This window comes from Apteryx mantelli, chromosome 2 (assembly GCF_036417845.1).
Source record: "Apteryx mantelli isolate bAptMan1 chromosome 2, bAptMan1.hap1, whole genome shotgun sequence".
In the NCBI taxonomy this organism is placed as follows: domain Eukaryota; kingdom Metazoa; phylum Chordata; class Aves; order Apterygiformes; family Apterygidae; genus Apteryx; species Apteryx mantelli.
The window spans coordinates 88147966-88168054 of NC_089979.1; the positions used below are offsets into that span (position 1 = coordinate 88147966).

At 39.7% G+C, this 20089-nt stretch overlaps 1 protein-coding gene across 3 annotated transcripts in view; it reads right to left on the reverse strand.

The window, feature by feature from the left end:
* The window catches only part of FBXL7 (F-box and leucine rich repeat protein 7), a 223436-nt gene that overhangs the window by 194715 nt on the left and 8632 nt on the right, over window positions 1-20089 (reverse strand). The window contains exon 2 of one of the 3 annotated variants that reach the window (XM_067290987.1): window positions 6279-6321. The exons of the other annotated variants lie outside the window; for them this stretch is intronic. Coding sequence (XP_067147088.1) covers window positions 6279-6321 — 43 coding nt within the window. The remainder of the gene's footprint in view (window positions 1-6278; window positions 6322-20089) is intronic. 3 annotated transcript variants of the gene reach the window in all.

Consider the following 20089-nt stretch of genomic DNA (forward strand, 5'->3'; position numbering starts at 1 on the left):
TTGTGAATACAATTAAAATCTAATATCCGAAACATTTAAAAACATACACAGCTCTTGAAGAGCCTCTGCCAAGGTGCTTTTGGCACATAAAGGAGTGGATGGATACCGTGCATGCATCCCTGGCTGGGTCAGACAGACAGGTCAATCCCTCCCCAAGTTCTGTCTGACAGCAGCAGACAGCAGAAGCTGTTTTGGTACAGTTACTGCATTCGACTCTGAAGGAAAGCACACCTCCCTCAAAAAGGGCTATTGGCATGCCTTTCTCCTTTTCTCTTACCTTAAAGCCACACAGCAACTATTAGTAGATATCTATCTAAAAAGGATTTTTTTTTTTTTTTTGAGGAATCCATAACGTAAAGCTTGGGCTGTCACCAGGGTGAGCTTTTGTTATGTAAGAAATCTAAAAGGTTAAGTCTTGGCTCAAGCATGCATTATCCCACCCCACTGGTGTACAACAGTGCAGATAACCCTCCTTAAGCTTTCTGACAGTCTCCATTTCCAAAATAGGCATTCATGTATCACACCACTGATAGAAAACATCTAAAGTTAAGAACTAGCACAGCAAGCATTGGTCACTATGAAGTCAACACCACGGACACCATCTCCAAGCTCCACCACACAAAACAGAGGTGGTACATTTAACTCAAACTCATTTACAGTTTATTATGCCCTTCCTACCTGTTGTTCCACTGAAACCAAACAGCTCTTCCTCCACAACATTCAATTCTGTTTACAGGTCAGTCACTCCCCCAAGATGCTTTTCAAGTTCATGAAGTCTCTGCAAAGCTACCTCCTGCTTCAAGGCTCAGGTGATGTTCTCCTTTGCCTAAGTAGTGTGCCAGTAGATAGGCCTATATCTATGATGCCAACTAATATTAAATACTCTTTGCCTCAGTCTGCCTCCCTATACCCATTTAACTCATTCCACACTTAAGGCAACAAGCCCTGGAGGACTAGAGTTTTATTCTATTGCTGCAGTCCAGCTGCAGAAGCAACCACCCCAACCAACATTTCAGTTTTGGAAGAGCCCGAAAACAACTTTATTTTTTCCTTTTGCTGGTAAGAGTGAGCAGTTAATCTTCTAATTTTCACTGAAAAGAAAAAGAAAGAATAAAAACCTCTCTCTTCAGGTTGATCGAATACCCATCACAGGGTGGTAAAACAAACTGCCAAGTGACATATAACAGGTTCCCTGCAAAGGAATGCAAGGTCATGATACCACTATCTTCCACAATGATTTATTCTTTTTAAAAAAGCTATAAAAATCAGGGGATGAAGTAGATGGTCATGTCACTCTTCATCTAACAAGTTTGCACTGATACAGCACACTGAACTAGACTGACTTTCATGGCAGCATTATAAAAATCTGCAAAAATATCTGCAACTGAGGGATGACTATTAGCTGTGTGCTATCCAAACAGCTACCTACTACTTATCCTGCAAGGACAGAAGGAATAGATTCAGTTTACTGAAAACTTTACAGTATTGCAGATTAGCTTGTTTGCTCCCCATTCTGCTAATCCCATTCCGGTCTCCCTTCTAACTGGAAGAAGATCCAGAGTGAGCATGACCTCCAGGATGCATCAGGTTTCTCATCAACACAGACTTCCCTATCAGAGTTTGCTTTTGAAGAATGCTTTAATTATATCACACTGGAATTTGGCAGTAGTGACAACGTATATTTGACTTTTTTTTGAAGCAAAGCCCTCAGTAGGGCAGACCAAGAGATGCAGAGGCCTCATGATGTGCCTCGTAACAGCTCTCTCCCTACGGCACAGTACAGACTTTGCGAGCAGCCCTGCTCCACCAGGAAAGTAACACTGCAGATCACTGGGTGCCTAATCAGACTATAGGGGGTGGTCTCTGCCCAGAGTACAAAAACTGCTCACACTTTCCAAGGACAATGAAAACTAGTTGAATCTGACATCAGGTAAGTGAGAGTTATAGGGCCAGGATAGGAAAACATAGTCTGGATCCTTGCTAATGCCCTTTTCCTCTGAGAAAAGGTCCAGAGCAGCCAAGCCACCACATTTCTTTACACTTACAAACATGAGACAACAGCAAGCTTGACAGTCAGGATTTTCTAGGCATTTTTACCTAGACAGTGACTTTTGCCTCAGGTTATAAAGACCAACACCACCATAACAATTTAAGGATCCCTTGCTTTAACTTCAAATCCCTGCCCCTGCTCCCAACTCCAGAAGATTATTTTAGAAATTTATTCCTGACATTAAGTGTTACAACTTCTAGTTTAAGCCTTTTTTCATGACTGATTTATATCCCCCTGAACTTTACTAGAAGAATCAAGGATGACTCCCCAAAAGCATATACCGAGCAAGTGCATCCACTCACAACTTTTGTTCTACCCCTGGGAAACAAGCCACATTCCTAGTTTTATAGTCCTAGATATGCCATGCTCTTAAAGGATGCCACTGTGGAAGGTGGAGTTCCCATGTTCTCTAATCACTCTAAGAGCACTTTCCTACAGATTTTCTGGGTTAAACCAACACTACCTTTCTGGTCCTCTACATAGGCTCTCTTACACAGGTTCTAATACTTCTGCTTATTGAAAAATACCTTCCTTAATGTAGCCCACCCCATCCTCAGCTATACCATACTGCCACCCCATTGCCAGCCTACGCTCAAGCAGTATACTCTTGATCCTTCTCCTTAGCTGCGTCTGATCAATGAGATGCCAATCAAAAAAAAACTGTATTGTAATGGACTCCGCCATGCATCACTCATTTCTCCCCACTGAGTTCCTGCCATTTCTACTTTTCCACTCCACAAAGTTCTACTACTATAGCATGATACAGTCCTTTTGTAGTGGGAATGCTTCCCATTGTTATCCATAAATTGTTATCCACTAGAGCTCTTCTACTTCCAAGTCACTAACAAAAACATTAACCAAGACAGGTCTCTGAGGGAGCATTATTAGTAACATCTCCATTGTGGTAATTCCCTCTTGAAAACAGCTTATTGTACACTTCACATGAGCCAAGCTTTTGTTCACTGGAAGACAAGTCCTGGTTCAATCCCCATTTTTCCCCTGTAGGGAACCATATCAGAGGACTTGATTAAATCTACATGGACAAGCTAATGCAGTGGAGGTAATCAAGTGTCTCAAGTTTCAACTAGAAAATTAAGCTACTGGCACAACCCACCTTGGCCAAGATAACACCTCTTGTTTGAGTTCATATTCACCTCTGCATGAGTGATCCTCTCAGTTTTAAAAATGCAAAGTTTTAGAGAGTATGCAAGTCAGGCTAACCACCTGAATCAATTTATTCCCACTGACTACTTAATTTCTCCCTTCTCCAGTCAGGTTACCATTATCTATCTGCTCCTTGAACTGAGAGTTTACTGGCAAATTGTTGCTGTAAAGTTTTGTTTCCTTTGACAGTTATTCTTCTATATCAAAGGGACCCTTGGCTCACTACAGAGAATTATCACCCCAGGTAGGAAGGGGATTCAGAAAAAGACCCCAAGGATTAGGAAAATTAGCTGAACAGGAATTCTGCCTTTAAAAAAAAAAAAGTTTCCTTAAACCCTTGAAAGGCTTGTTACAGGCAGGACCTCCACAGACAGAGCTCACTAGTTGAGAAGATTCATACTTCCATGGCTGTAACACGTGCATGCTTGCTAATGCTGCTTCCCAAGAACCAAATTTGCGAGGGATACTGGTGATGGGGAAGAGAAGATGAGGCACCAGAGAGCTGCAGTGATCCTACAGGTGCTGGCCAGCAGCAACGACAGTCCTTTGGAAGGAGCACCCCCATGCTGAAACACACATTAAATCTAGACTACTAAAGGCAGAGTGTCCCTTCCCTTATGCCACAAAACCTACTGTAGGTTTGGTTTTGACAGAACTTTACACTTTAAGATTCACCTTAACAAAAAAAAGTTTGAAAATACAACCCAGCAGTATCATTTTGAATATAACCACATATAGGGTCAAAGCAACCATTACCACAAAGATTTCACACGTAGGAAGCTATAAGGTTTTTGTACTGTCAATCATTAAACTTTGATGGCATGTGGAAAGAAAAGGAAGAGTAAGCCTCTTTGAATATGTGACAGATCCATTCAAAGGTCTCCTCTCCCTTTACCAAATTCTTTTCATTCCAATCTTAAAGTATAACAGTTGGCACGAAAACCAAGTTCAATTGAGCACTCATAGGGCTGATTTATGGTCAAGCCCTATAAAAGTGACCTTGAACTTCTAAGTTTGTGAACTCAAATTCATACTTGCATATCTAAAAAAGGAAAGCTAAGCACCCACAAATGAATACAAGTAATAACTACTGCAGCTAAATTAGATGAAATGCTGTGAAGAAAGTCAAGCTACTGTCTTTAACCCACATTCTCAAGAATACCTAATTTGGGTATACAAACACTGCAGTGCTGCAAATGTACAAAAAGCTTTATATGTTTGGCCATGAGAACCCATTAAAGTAAGTAGTTTCCAGATGAAGTACCTTACAGGGAAGATGTGAGGCTGGACTGCCATTAAAAGCACTTTGCATGTTCAAATGAAAATTTATGGGCATTATGATCCTTTTAAAAGTTTCTCTGATGTATGCAATAGTTGCAGTACAGTATTCTAAATTCTTCCCATGCAAAGATTAGATTTCTACAGGACACACAGTAGCAAAAACTAAATTTCAAATTTAATCTCATATGACATATGAGATTTGAAATTCTTGTCTGTATAGTTGTTTCACCTCTGAAGAAATACCCATCTAAAAATGGAAGATAAAACTCTCCATGAAATCCAACTAGCTACAGGCTGTCAAAACTCATACAACTGCAAGTGATTTCAAAACCTCAAAGAAACACTTTGAAAGACTGTACGCATCATGAACATAAAATCTAATGGCGAGATTAATAGCAAAAGATTGTTTCTCCCATCTGTATCAAACCAATACTAACTGTATTTCCAGAGTCTTGGCTATAACTAGGGCAGTAGCTTCCACTCTGCCTAAGCAAGAGGCAATGGATGTCCTGATAACATTCTGCAAACACTTGTTTCTGTACACTCAAATTTTAGATAAGGCCAAAGACCATTAATAGCCTGCTAGGTCTGGAGTAGAGAGAAGTACTGTGGCAGGCAGGCATGACAGAGCACAGAGGAAGGAAAACTGAGAAGCCACCTTTGCCTCTGCAAAAGCTTATGCCAGTCAAAGCCAGCAAGGTAGAGGTGTCAGATCTCAACTCTGAAGTTCCTCCTTTCTCAGTCTTTATCTCAAAAGCGCATAATTACATATACACTTATAAATGATACACATCAGTCACTATACCTATACTCTTTTGATTACTACTTACATTTAAGTCAGAATTGCTAGAAAAACCTTGCAGGTTCTAAATATGGCCTGGCTTGTAACAGCAGACATTCCTTATGCAATTTCTAAACTCTCATAGAAGCAGTAACAATGGCTCTTTGTATTTCTCTGGCAAAATATATATATATATATATATATATATATATATATATACATACACATACACACACACACACACACCTCTGTAATGATATCTATTTTTAACATAAGGAAACTATATGCTTATCTTTCTTTCAAGGTTCCAATAATTTCATTAAAGCAGCACAGCAATTTTTAACCAGACCTTTGTAAACTGGGTTATTTATATACCAATTACCGCACAATCTCTGTCACTATCCTGCCTGCCTAGCAGAACTGCTTAAAACAAAAAACAAAATCCACCCCACACCCTCCTTCAGGCAAAATCATGTTTAAAAAAAAAGGGAGCATTCATAATTACTGGTCAGAGTTTGTCATGTCTGTTAATTATGTAACCAATCAAGCAAACGCCCGAGAAAAACAAATTATCAGGACCCAATGTAGACTGCTACCAGTTCAGCTAGCAGAGGCCACCACAACACTGGCTGTTGAAACTCCTGGGTCCACTGCCAGCAGATCTGTGATTTAGACAAGAATGAACAGCAAACTCACGGCAATATCAAGCCTCAATTTACGGGCCCTCTGACAGATGGCATAACTAAGCAAAAAGGAGGAGGTAGAACTTATATTATTTACTGTTAAAAACAGGCAAAATATTTACCTTGATTATTGCAAGATGGCCTAACAAAAGGAACATGACAGGAAGTCTAGAAACCTTGGGGGAAAAAAAATTGAGGACTTAGGCATTTGGAGCATGCTGTTATATCTACTCAGGCTCTCGATTTCCTATGTCTTTCTTAACCATTTTTGATTTGTGTAGGCAGTGAGGAACAGCTCTTACTACTACTTGTCACTTACCTTGACATTTCCCATAGCAGTTTTTGCCACAGCATATTCTTGCCTTTAAAGAAAAAAAAAAGACTAGTAACCCAAATATTTTAGCTTAAAATAGATGACCTGATATTTAACTAAATTAGTTGGATAGCTTCTATATTTCCAGAATTACATGATCAACAACAAACCTAAATTAATAGGCGCAAATCAAAGAATTTCTCAGGCCTAAGTTTCCTCTCTGCCCACACTTCTGTAAAACAAGTTTCCTTAAAGTGGGTCCCCCAGTTTGAATCACCTACCACAGCTGTTTGCTAATTTAGTCCCATATTGCAGGAAACACACTATATAGAAACCAGCATTCAGGAAAAGCAAAGCTAAGGAGGATTAGATGATTACAAACAGCAACATGCAAGTTACGCAGCTTTGAGTCAGAGCTGTTATCAAGCTACAAAATCTACTATTTGCAGGATTCAGCCAATAATCACAGATAGTAAATGTGTCCTTTTGCCTGTCTTCTATCCTTACCAAGAAGGAAACATAGGCCCAGCAATCCTATTCTTCTTAAACCTCTGGAAGAAGTTCAAGTCTATAAACGAGTTCTACCCAAGTTGTTTGAAATCCGCAGGCAAGACCATTATCAGAAACTTTTGCTGGAATTGTAACATCCATTAGCAGCAACATGTCTCCCATACAAAGCTTCTACATGGACCAGGACCTCAGTTTTTACAATTATACCAGCAAACAATGGTAATTTTCCTCAAGTGAGGAAACTATTATATACTCTATATTTAGAAATAGCCTTTTCCTGGTATAAACCAAACAAAAACTAAGAGGGCTTATGGGTATACCTAGCCGACAAAGTCATTTGGTAGATTAGCTCCCACTGTATGTTCATCCTCAGTTCAAAGCTCTTCTCACTTCTCCAAGTAAAGGAGACACTTCCAGAAGGATAAGCGTACCTTCTGCATTCAAAAATAGGCTTCAACTTGCAGACAGAGTAACTCGCAGTGAAAGTCATCCCAGTCGGACCCATAAAGTCCAAGCCAAAGCTTGGAGCTACAGCAGTCCCATGTGATACAAGGAAAGTATTTGGGAAAAAGCTATTTCAGGGTAAGATGAACTCAAACAACAATACGCTTCAAAGCTTTTATTGTTAAAATGTTTTATAAAACCCATCCCTTATTGAGGGCTATTGAAAACAGATGAACAATAAAAATGCTTATGCAGGAAAAATAAAAGCTTGGAAAAGGGCAGCTTTATTTCTTATGGCCCATAAATCCAATAGTTAGGGAGGTACTATACACGTGACAAAACTGAATTTCCAGAATGCTATAAGGGTCCTTCATAGTTCAACACAAATTCATGGAGCTTCAATTAATTTCCTCATCTTGAATAGAAAGATTTTACACAACTAGGTCAATACATTTGCACACAACAAGATTACATTTTTAGGGTAGAGCTAGGAGAGCAGAATTATACAGCAAGTAGAAGTAGAGCAATATGGCTTTCCCATATTGCTGCTGCTCTGGGGCTCAGCCATAAGGTGTCAGGAACACAAACATTTTTAAATAAGTGGGTCTCACCCAGTACAAACATTCGTATGCTCTGTGCAAAGACGCTTCTCAAAGTCCCTTTAGAGAGAGCAGTCACATCCATGTGGCCCTTTTCTTCAAATTCCTACTCCTACCACTGCTGTTAATTGCCCTTAAGATTTTAATTAAAAATCACTAATCAATGGAGACAGTCCCTGTGCAAACCCTGAGCTCTCAGCCTTGAGAGATGAGCATCATCTGCACAATATACAACATTTCTTAGGATAGGATCAAAGAGTTGGTATTAAACGCCAAGAAACACACACAACAGTGCAACACATGGAGTCTTTTAACCCATATGAGAGTGCTGCTCTGCAGGACAAACACTCAGATGCCCCTATTACAGAGGGAGGCAAGGAACCCCACAGCAGCACATACTCACAGGTCAAGTACATATTTTGGGTTAGCAGAAAGCACATTAATGAATCCCAAGGAACCAACCACCATTTGAGGTAACAGTGTCAACCAAAACCCAAAGACATTCAAGTCTAAATAACATTTATACATCACACATGTGCAAGCAGCACTTTGTGATAAAAATGGTACTTCCGCTACAAATGAGGCATGAAGTACTCTAACAATTTATTTTATTGTCATTAAACATTCAAAGAAGCAGCAGCTCCTAGTCTGTTTACTATGGCCACATGCCCAGATTTAAATTTTTAATTTTTTTTTCCCCCATTTGCAAGCTACTGTTTAATCTAAAGACTGAACAGTTTCAGCTGCAACAAAACAGTAGTCAGAAAATAGGAACAACTTTGTCTTGAGGCTAGGGGACTTAGTGAACCTGACAGATTATTTATTTGTACAGTAAAGGAATTGAAATTTTGCCAAATCTGGAGATTCCTAATTAGGTGAGGCAACACAGAATCATTCAATATTTTTTATCCATTTCCTCACACTAACACAGCATATCAGTCCTTACTCTCCTTAGACACACTGTCATCTTCAACTGTAACTTCACAAGAGGATACACTGATATACATTCAACATCAACACTGTCCTCTCAAGAGCCAAAAAGAGAAGGTTGCTTTACAATGTCTTCTCCAGCTGACTCAGAGGTATGCTTCTCCAACAGCAGGTCAGTCCTGAAGAGTCTTAATCTGAAGTTGTCACAGTTACTTCAGAAGAGAAGTCTACCAAAGCCTCTAGAAAAGCAGCAGACATGCATGGAAACAGATTTTTACTCAAGACTTATCACTGAAACACCTCTACTCCCTCTAGCAAGATAAAAAGATCTGCAGAAAAATAGTTGAAAAAAAAATCAACGGCTCTGTTACATTTCAAGAAGGCAATTGGCTTTTAATATTTCAACTGAAAAAAATTCTTGACATCAGTTTCCAAAGAAACGCTCTGGAAAGCTCATAACACAATGAAGTTTCAACAATATCACCAGTAAGCCTACATCCGGACTTCAGATACACCCAAAATTGTTTTGTACTTATGAGAGATCATTTGCACAACCACAATTCAGGAACTCAAAACTCAAGGAAGACCTCACACCTTTCCCTGAAATACTATTTATAGCAGTCCGTTCTAATTGTAACTCCCTTGGCTTTATCTTAATAGGAAAAACTTGCAGTAAGTTCTGCATATGAAGAGAACACTTCAACTGCACTTGCTGGAAATCAAGACTCTTTACCCTGGTAAGTAAGAGAAGAAGAAAAATCCCACCTACAAATTTGCCTGTAGTTCTGGTACTTAACTGAGAACCTGACCAAAGCGTACAGAGATTTGGGTGGAAGAGGAGGAGCGAAGGTGCTCCCTTTTCTACCTGGCAGTCCAGCTCTGAACCTCTGGCTTCATTTCCTCCTCAGATTTTCTGTAACAAAGGAGCCTCGATCTAGGCCTGTCACTAGATTTATGACAAATGGGCACAGAGACCAAGGGGGCAGCAAGACCCAGTTCTGTCACTCCTCAGTTTTCATTTGCTTCAGAGAAGCATGCTGGCTGCTATATTTAGTTGGCCTTTCTTGTTTCCTGTGCCTCTCGCAGACAATAAACAGAAATATTCCAGACATTACTTTTTGTCTGGATCCCAAGAAGCATTTTCAAAACAAGCACTCGCAGTGCCCACTCTCCCACACTTCTCCTCTAGCTATGCACCAGGAGAGAAATACTTACACTCCCCTCAAGAGACAACGACACCATTAGGCAAGGGAAGGACAGCTTCTTAACCACTGGAAGTGTAATCCAAGGGGTGCTACGTCAGGATGTTAAGCATTTTCAGAGCAGTCTGAATTCACCAGCAGAGGAAAAAAAATAAACTACCTGAACTGTAAAGAGTCAGAAACAGAGCCTGCAATCAGCCAACCATCCCCCAGTAGGAGCACACCTGAGACTATTTACTTCCCAGACAGTCACCGAACTATGACAAATTGTTGTCAAACTTCACAAAAGGGCAGCACGCAATCGAATTAACTGTGAGTCCAAGGATTAGAGAAGCAGATACAGCCAGTCATGTTCAGCTCTTGGAATACAGTAACACGAAGCTAGACTGACTTAGTTTGCTTTCAGCTGAAGAGACAATTTGAGAGTCAAGTGTTGAATGAGCAATACCAGATTTAACCCCAAGATACAAGCCCCAATTCCTCAAACGGCTTCTGTATGGATTCTTCATCTATTTTTTTCTGCTTCTTGCAATTTTTTTTAAAGCCCTACCTGGAAAAATGAGAACATCTTTCTTATCAAATTTTAACAGCTCCAATATTTTCCCAGAGCTTTGCAGCAGTTCATACAGCAGATAGCACAAGAAGTAATTGAAGTTGCAGGCTTTTTTTTTTTTTTTTTTTGAAAGCTTTAGTGTCACTGCTATCTAAATTACATATCTATCCATACAATGTTATCATATAAATAAAGTACAAGCAATTAAGCTTCAGAATAAGTCCTCCTTTAAGCGGCAAAGCAACTACAAAACATTTGATAGGAATAGTTGCCCATTTATCTCCCATCGCAGATATCTTTTTTCAGGGGAGAGTTCTCTTACATCTGCTGCAAAGAGTCAGTCTTCAAGAAAACCAGACCAGTGATACTTTCTCAAACTTGTACAGAACCACTTAAGGACTACCTGACATGCCAGATCCCTGAAGTCTATTGGACTATGACCAACGCAAGATAGGAAAGATAACATTAAGTTACTCCAGCTTTCTCTATCTCTTGGGAAAGAGGAAAAGTCCTTACTAAAAGCAAGAGAGAAACTAAATTGTTTAAGTTTACAAAAGCTACAATGGCATGGCTCCACACTATAGGAGTGTATGTACCATGCCCATCTCCTCCTTCACAGAATATCCATCACAGAACATCTATCCCACCAAAAAGTTACCGGGGAATACCCAGCCTGTTGCATCTGGTTTCTCATCTCAGCCCTGTCACAAGAGCAGCAAACAAGGAACACACTACACGGACAAATTAATATTTAACTTCCAACTTTTTAAAGAGGATAACACCACATAAAAAGAATGCTGAAAGACCAGACCCGTCTAAGGATACTGCTAAAAATGTTCCCCCTGTGCAAACAAACAAAAAACCACCAACAACTTGTTTAAAAACAAGCACACACAACACTGGTGAAAATAAGAGTGGCTACGTAAAACCCAGAATCAAAGAAAGATGCATCTGTTGAAGAATACAGATTTTTCCACACTTCCTTTGAGTCTCACATCAAAAAAACACAGCCATATATTTCCCTTTCCTGCTATGGAAACATTAAGGTAAACCGGTTACGAAAAATGCAATTAGTTGGTTATTGGTCTGCTGTTAACTAAAATTATCAGGACTCAGCTGATGCATTCCAGAAGATAGCCAGGATTTAATGATTTTCCTGTGCACCTGATGTGGAATAGACAGTTTCAAGTACAGTTAGTCTGTTTTCCAGCCTCCTTAACACATCCCCTTCCCACATCATTTGTGCTCATTCATTTGGCTTTTTTCTTTTTCTTTTTTAAACACATCTTGTTATATTTGACTGTCCCTATCTGAACATTATTCATTTTAATCAAAATTTTTTTTTTAATATCAATACAGACCTATTCCCCAAATGAAGTATTTCAAAAGTGAGCCACCCATTTTAGATCAGAGAAGTCAAAGATGATCACAGAATACTGAAAATTATATTCTCAGACTTAAATCTTCAAAGTAATTTTACTAGAACCAGACTTTAAACTACTCTGAGAAATCTTATTGGAATTCAAGAGCTCTGCATTTTAGAAATTTGTCTTTCATTAGCTTATTATATACAATAAGAAAAAGAAATAGGTGTTAGAAGAAAGTTGTGAATGCAATTTCTTATAAATACACTGCACCATCAAGCTAAAAAGCCAGAACATGAACAACAACGTGTGCTGCAAGTGGGCAACATCTGCTGCAATATATACATTGACTTTAGAGAACTCCAATTTTTAAGGAAGGTCAGTTTCCTAAACAGATTTGTTCTTCAGCTATTTCTATTCTCTGTAACACAGCTTCAGAGACCACAACATACTACTCATGTTATCGTTCCAGCATCAGAAAGATGGGACTTCAGCTGTCTCACAGAAACTCAAAGCCTAGATCTCAAGAATTAGCATATTAAGGTTGTTCATAATTTTTCATGGTTCCATCATGAAGGATGGATTTAAAAAGTATTAAGTCCTTATTTTAAAAAAGCAGCAACTCTGGTTCCAGAAACAACCTGCTCAGCCGTACCATGGGATGCAGTCCCTCTCTTACAACTGAGGCAAACTCGCTTCGATATTGCTATACCACAGCAGACTACATCAAGTGTTCTCTGCTATGCTATCTACCACAATTTCCTTTGCTCCAAACACATGCAGAGTTAAATCCAAGAACATTGCAGTTCACTGGATTCTTCACTAGCCAAACAGATTGACTTATTTATTGGTAACAAGCATCCAAACCTATGAGGACAATGAGATAACAGCACTTCTCCTTGCTCATAACAAAAAGATTTTTCATTAGACACTATAGAATCTGACATGAACAGATGCAGACATATCGATCCCAGGCAGGTGAATTACAGCACCGACAAGAACAGCGGAAGAAGTAAAGAATCACACTTTTTCCTTCTGCAGGAAAAAAAGTAAAGCTCTAGAGAGAATAAAAGGAGCTGCGGAGGGCCTCAGGGACAGTTTGAAAAGGTTGAGTAATGTTGCTCTGCAGCACCTTTGCACACTGTTAACATACACCTTCTGGAGGGTGTGCTAGATCAAAGTAGGTTACAAATTAACAATAATCCTGAGGGTTTTGTTGTGTGGTTTTTTGTTTTGTTTTGTTGTTGTTTTTAAACATACAGTTGCTTTTGAGTTCTCAAATAGATCATCCTGTATCACCAATATGGCTACAGGTTACAAACAAAAAGACCAAAAGTAAATTTGTCACTCAAGACTGACGAAAGAAAACAAAGCAGACAGTTAAGGATTTGTGCAGAACCCCAGAGACGCCTCTTTTCCCCATCCTGCCCTTCCCTTCCTGGGTACATACAACAGGCTTCCTCATCAGCCATCTTGGACGATGGGGTTAGATCACTGCATCCCAAGGAGCGAGCCTCATGCATCATATCTGTTACAGAATGGGTTTGGGCTAAGCTCTTTTCTTTATTTCTGAAGAACGCTACCTACTGAAAAACTTCACCTTAAGGCATAAAGGACTTAAAACAGTCATTTTTGGATACAAGTCAGCAGACTTGAGGACTCTCCTCACAGAGCTGTCCACTGGCCAAGTTTCACCACTTTCAGCCCTTGGTAAATACAGGATTTGCTCACCTAACATCATAAAAGAAAGACTGAAAAGAATGAGTGCTACTGATTATTCTAGGATTTCAGCCACTTGCTGCTTGCAACACATAAGCCAGCATCTACAGAGTTAAAGAAAAACGTATGGGGATTCTTCTCCTCACATGCAGAGTTAGAAATTTGGCCTTGGCTTGAAAACACCTCCTAAATAATCAGAATCCTTCACAATTTGCTTACATCTCCACCCACATTTACTCAAAACCATGGAGAGCTAGCGTTAAAAACAAGCCAGTTAACAGTAAGGCTCACAAAAAGCATGTGCTTCATTTTTTACCTACCACACACCTTTCAGTCAAGTGCTGATGACACATCCGTTGGGAAGTAAATTGAAAAAAACTTGGATAGGATTAATCAGTGTTTAAAAAGCACCAACAGATAAACCACATAACTCCCAAGAGCAGACACTCCTACTTGAAAGGCTCCTGTGTCTGACTAGACTTGCTCTGGTTTAGAGTCTAATCCTCTGGAAGTTTAACTTCACTTTCTAGGAATGTCGTTGCTCATGTAGAGACTTAATTAAGAAACCCTAGACTTCAGTAGGGGATGGGGGGAGGAGAGCTTATTCTCAGAAGGGCATGAATTTTCTCTAGAAAATGAGGCTTGGCAAAACGAAGGCAGGAAACCCAGAAACGAGCAAGTCTGCAACATTCACTTTTGCCCGACTTCTGCTGCCAACACTCTTCCTGTGCTCAAAAATGGTAAGCATTAGGATGCCTCAAGTCCACCTCGTTAGCTGACTCACCAACTAGAGAAACACAGGTCCGGTTTTAAAATGCGGGACAGTTATTCCAGTTCAGCTCTTGGAGAAATACAACTCAACATACCATGTACTTTCACAGTGAGAAATAAAAGTCATCACCAAAGCCCTACATTAAAGCTCAATACTTACAATCAATGCATTTCTGGACAAAGCAGCAGAAAGTAACCCTTCAGCTTACTTCCATTCCCTGTGTGAATACTTGACCAAAACCTGCAAGCCCATTCACAGTTTGGTAATTTTCAGATAGGAGAAAAGGTTTACTTGTATGAAGCATTGGGAAACCAGAGCCAAAACAGAACAGATTAACAATTGTTTGAGGGCGAGGAAGTTTTGCATTTGTTCCTTTGTTCCAGCATTTCCTGGCAAGAGGCATACCTACACCAAGCGTTCATGTTCCTCCATAAAGACAACCATATAGTGTATCAAAATGTACATCCACAACGGAATAAATGCAATAATTACCCAAGAGAAATGAAGGCATAAGCAAAATATTTTGACCATGCCTAATGAGTGCCAATTAAAACTTCATACCAGACTATACTGTATACTCTGTACATATACAATGAAAGAAAACCTGTTTGAAAGATTTTAGGAACACTTTAGGGATAACATTTTTCACATCTGAACATTTTAATTCAGGCACTGTGGATGTAGTTCTGGCCTCGATGTCTTTTGTAGACCTGATAAAGGCACAGGGCATTGAACTGGGAATCTTACTGGGAAGTCACCTTCCCTCCCACACAGAACAGATGTTCAAGGAACTGATAATACTTCAAGGTGAGTTAAAACTAAAGGTAGCTTTTTGGTACCAAAAAACCCCCAAGAATTCCATTGTCCAAGTAATATAACACATAGCAATACACAAAAGTGTTTTTGTATTTGCATGAGTTTTCTTCTAAAAACCAAAACACAAGAACAAAACAAAAAACATTACTAGAGGGCACGGTTAATTTTTGGTGATTAAAGCTCCAGTAGATCCTTCTCAGTTTAGCATCTTCAGCTTAAAATTAAAGACAAACATATTTCATAAGTTTAACATTACAGAAAATAGGCTGCTTCTTCTAAACTTGAATGTTAACCTACACCTGGCACTATAATTTAGTGAAGGATTTAAATGCTTTTTGATCCAATTCTAGAAAAAAAAAAATACATGGAAAAAAGCAAGTCTTTACTCCAGCAGAATATGGGTTACTTTCCAGTGTTTTAAAACCAGGAGTTGATGACGTCATGGCTACATCTACTTGGAAATTGCAGAAAAGATTTCCTTCTGTGTTTAATACAAAAATAACTTCTTCACTTCATTAACTAAAGCAATTATCTTTATTTTCTAGGACAGCAAAATGTGATCCTGTGCCAGCATTTCTTTCCGAAACAAGTAAAATTAAAGAATGTTTTCATAAAAACAAATGACCATTTATTGTCAGAAACAACAACAAAATAGTCAGACCCCGAAACTACTACCCCAACTCTTACAAGATTTCTTCTATTTTATCTGTTCTCCAACTAGAGAAAGTCCAGTCATTCAGGAATAGAGAGTTTCTTTAAAAAGTGGAGAGGAAGACACTTTTTCTTAACAATATAGGGTAAAAGTTACAACTGAAGAAACTCCAAACCTCCTGTAGACACAAATTTAAGGAGCACTGTTTACAGATACTCCACTGCTTCAAGTCAGCCTTAACATTTGCCAGAACCTGCTACGGTTGAACTCTATTGCTTCTGAAAGCCAGGTAGCACCTTTCATAAACATAAGTAACCAGCAGAAGTAGAGGAAGATCAAGTTAGGGAACATTTAAACAAACTGGACATACACAGGTCCACGAGACCTGATGAAATGCATCCACAAGTGCTGAGGGCACTGGCCGATGTCAGTGTGAGGCCACTCTATCTTTGAAAGCGCCTGGCAACTGGGAGAGGCTCCTGAGGACTGGAAAAAAGCAAATGTCACCAGTATCTTCAGAAGGTCAAGAATGAGGATCTGAAGAATTACAGTCTGGTCAGCCTCACCTTGATCCCTGGGAAAGCGATGGAGCAAATCCTCCTGGAAACCATTTCCCAACATATTAAGGACAAAGAGGTGATCAGGAGTCATTAGCACGGATTTAAGAAGGAAAAGCCATGCCTGATCAACCTGAAAATCTTCTACAATGAAATTACTGGCTCAGTGGATGAGGGGAGAGCAGCAGAGGTGGTCTATCTTAACTTTCGGAAGGCTTTCTACACTGTCTCCTATAACATTCTCATAGACAAACTGATGAGGTATGGGCTAGATCAATGGACAGTGAGGTGGATTGAAAACTGGCCGAACTGCCAGGCTCAGAGGGTTGTGATCAGCAACACAAAGTCCACCTGGCGACCAGTGGTGACCTTGACAATGGGACTGAGCACACCCTCAGTAAGTCTGCAGATGATACAAAACTGGGAGAGTAGTTGATACACCAGAGGGTTGTGTTGCCATTCACAGGGATCTCGACAAGCTGGAGAAGTGTCTGACAAGAATCTCCTGAAGTTAGTTCAAAAGGAAATGCCAAGTCCTGCACCTGTGGATAAATAACCCCATGCATTAGCACAGACTGGGGGCCAACTGACTGGAAAGCAGCTCTGCAGAAAAAGACCTGGGGGCCCTGGTGGACAAGTTGAACACGAGCCAACAAAGCATCTTTGCAGCAAAGAAGGCTAACAGCATCCTGGGCTGCATTAGGAAGAGTGCCACGAGGAGGTCAAGGAAAGTGACTCTTCCCCTCTACTCAGCCCTATTGAGACCATATCTGGAGTGCTGTGCCCAGATCTGGGCACACCAGTACAAGAGAAACATGGACATACTAGAGAAATTTCAGCAAAGGGCCACAAAAATGATTAAGGGATTGGAGCATCTGACATAGGATGAGAGGCTGAGAGAGCTGGGATTGTTTAGCCTGGAAAAGGCTCGGGGGGGGGGGGGGGGATCTTACTGAAGTGTATAAATACCTGATGGGAAGGAGTAAAGACTACAGAACCAGATTTATCAGTGATATCAGTGACAGGACAAGAAGCAATGGGCACAAATTGTAATGCAAGAAATTCCATTTAAACACAAAGCTTTTTTTTTTTTTTTTTTTTTTTTTTTTTTTTTTTTAAACTGAAGGAGTGATCAAACACTGGAACAGGTTGCCCAGAGAGATTGTAGAGTCTCCATCCTTGGAGATGCTCAAAACCCAACTGGACAAAGTCCTGAGCAACCTGCTCTAGTTGACCCTGCTTTGAAAAGGGGGGTTGGACTAGACAATCACCAGAGGTCCCTTCCATCCTCAACAATTCTGTGATTCTGTATATTTCAGACTCTGAAGCACATATCAAGACATGGCCAGGAGCTGATTAGAAAGTGCCCTAATGAAGTTTTACTGCCTGTACACAACTCCACTGACAATCTAATATTCTAGAGTAAGGACGCAATTCCTCAGCCAGAGGCCTTGCAGTAACAGCACCTATGCTCAAGATCCTGCTAAAAACAGATGACAGCCTTCAAGCTTGTTGGCTACAAAAGATTACAATCAAACATGAACTCAGGGAGGAAGGTCAGCTACTAGATCTTCTTGACATATAAGAGCATATTGTTAGTATCAACTTAATGCTAGCATGGCTAACTAGAATTGAAACCCCTCTGCTCCAAGGCTTTTATTTATACCTCTCTTAGTAAATCCTAAGGTTCCAAAAATTCTAAAAGCATGAGTTGTAGTATAACATCAACAATTTTCATCACATATTTCAGCAATAGCTTATTGTTTCCATCATCTTAGTTGGGGGGGGGGGGGGAAGTTATGTTGATACCACAAGCAACTTCCTTATAAACTGTCAGAGAAAAGGCAAATATAATAAGGAGAGCAAAAATATATTTTGCTAGGTACTACAGAAAAGATGATTTGTTCAGTACTTCCACTGGAGACCAGCTGTTGCCTTTTGCCTTACACTCCGGTAAGGAGTTAGATCAAGTACTACCGTCACTGTACAGTGACAAAACCAACATATTTCATGATAGGAGCTCATGAGCACTTTAAGTAAACTCTCAAATATATGCAATTTCTGTTGATCAACTCCCACAATAGCTTTGCAAGGACAGGATTTAATTGAAATACTTGTTCTTTAAGTAATTTTAACACAGTTTTAAGAAAAAAATTAAATCCCTCAATCCCATCCAGTTGCACTGGCACAGAAAGAGGATTGTGTGGAATCTGATATCAAAGTAGCACCAAAGCTTTAAATAGATGGCCCGCTTCTCCACAATGCATGCAGGCATACAAGTGCTAAAATTCAGGGCTTCTCATGAACTAACAAGATTACACTTGTAATGTGACAACTAGACATAATCCAGATTCTCATTTCCCTGTCATATAAACCCATTTGACTCTTGATCAAAAAGGGTTTTTCCTAGCTAATCATCACTGCTATTATGACAGTATTTCCGATTCCTTCTGCACTTTTCACAAGACAGCTGACCTCATAACTGCTTCTTTCACAACATCACCTGCAAATTTCATTCATGTTCCTCCAGGAACAATGAAGGAAATTAAGGGAGATAATTTCTAGAGTAGGTCCACTGAGAAGACTATTACAACACTTTCCTCCAAGTTAGTACATTGTTTGAGATTTTAGTAGTCCTTCAGCTATTACACACACTTTTACACAAATCCCTGAGAAGAAAAAATGTTGTGTGATTTAAGATGTTAAAATGACAGATTTATGTATTGTAGACAGGAATTTCCTGATTCAAAAGACAAGCATGAAAAAGAACTTCCTGTTTCTCCCTTTACTCCAGAAAGGGCCGTTAGGATTTACTACTACAGCATGCCATTAATTGCTTGGAATACTTAGCTCAGGTTAAGTACTCTATTAACATATACATTACTGGAGCAAGGATGTCAGGGCAACAGAAGTCTAACTACATGACTCTTCAGCTCAAAAGATTTGCTTGCCATCAGTTTCTGAACGTTTCAAGTTGCTTTACCTGCTATGCATTTTCATATCTCAATTCTGAAAACAGATGTGTTAGGACAACCCCTCAAGACAGAGCAAAAATCTGCTTAAATCAGAGCAATACCCAATATGCCACTGCAGATTCTTCCATTTCAGAGCCCATGCACATAAAACCTGGGACTGAGCTTTCAGCAAACAGTTCTGTTAAGCTTTGAAAGGAAAAGGACGTCCAATTCCATCCCTGTAGTAAATATCTAGCCTAAGTACAGACATGCATTAAACATCGGTTCACATGGGACTATAACAGGTTTCAACTTGGCGGGAGGAATAGGGTTATCAGAAAAGTAGCCAGCAAAGTTTTCCTCATTTACTTGTTTAAGGCAGAAGTCAAAAAAGCATTTAGGGACAAAACATGCATATTCCAGGCTTTTCTCCAGTTCAGTCTATGAAACACAAGCACAGCAGCACTTTGTCACACCTCCTTAGTGAAAACACTTGAAATTATTTCTCTGGTCAGTACAACTTAGTCTTGCTTGCTGCTCCTTTAGAGCTTCCTGGAGCTAATAATCTTACTTTTGTTCAATACACTGATCTTACTCAAAAATCTTTTGAGAAGAACAGCCAGAGTCTCTGCTGAAGTCTCCTTGTGCCCAAAGAGCCATTCGCACAAAGAGCCATTTACACATCCAGACACCACAGCAGCAGGCAAGTAAGAGGTGCAAGCCAGAATAACAGGGGCTTCTTCAA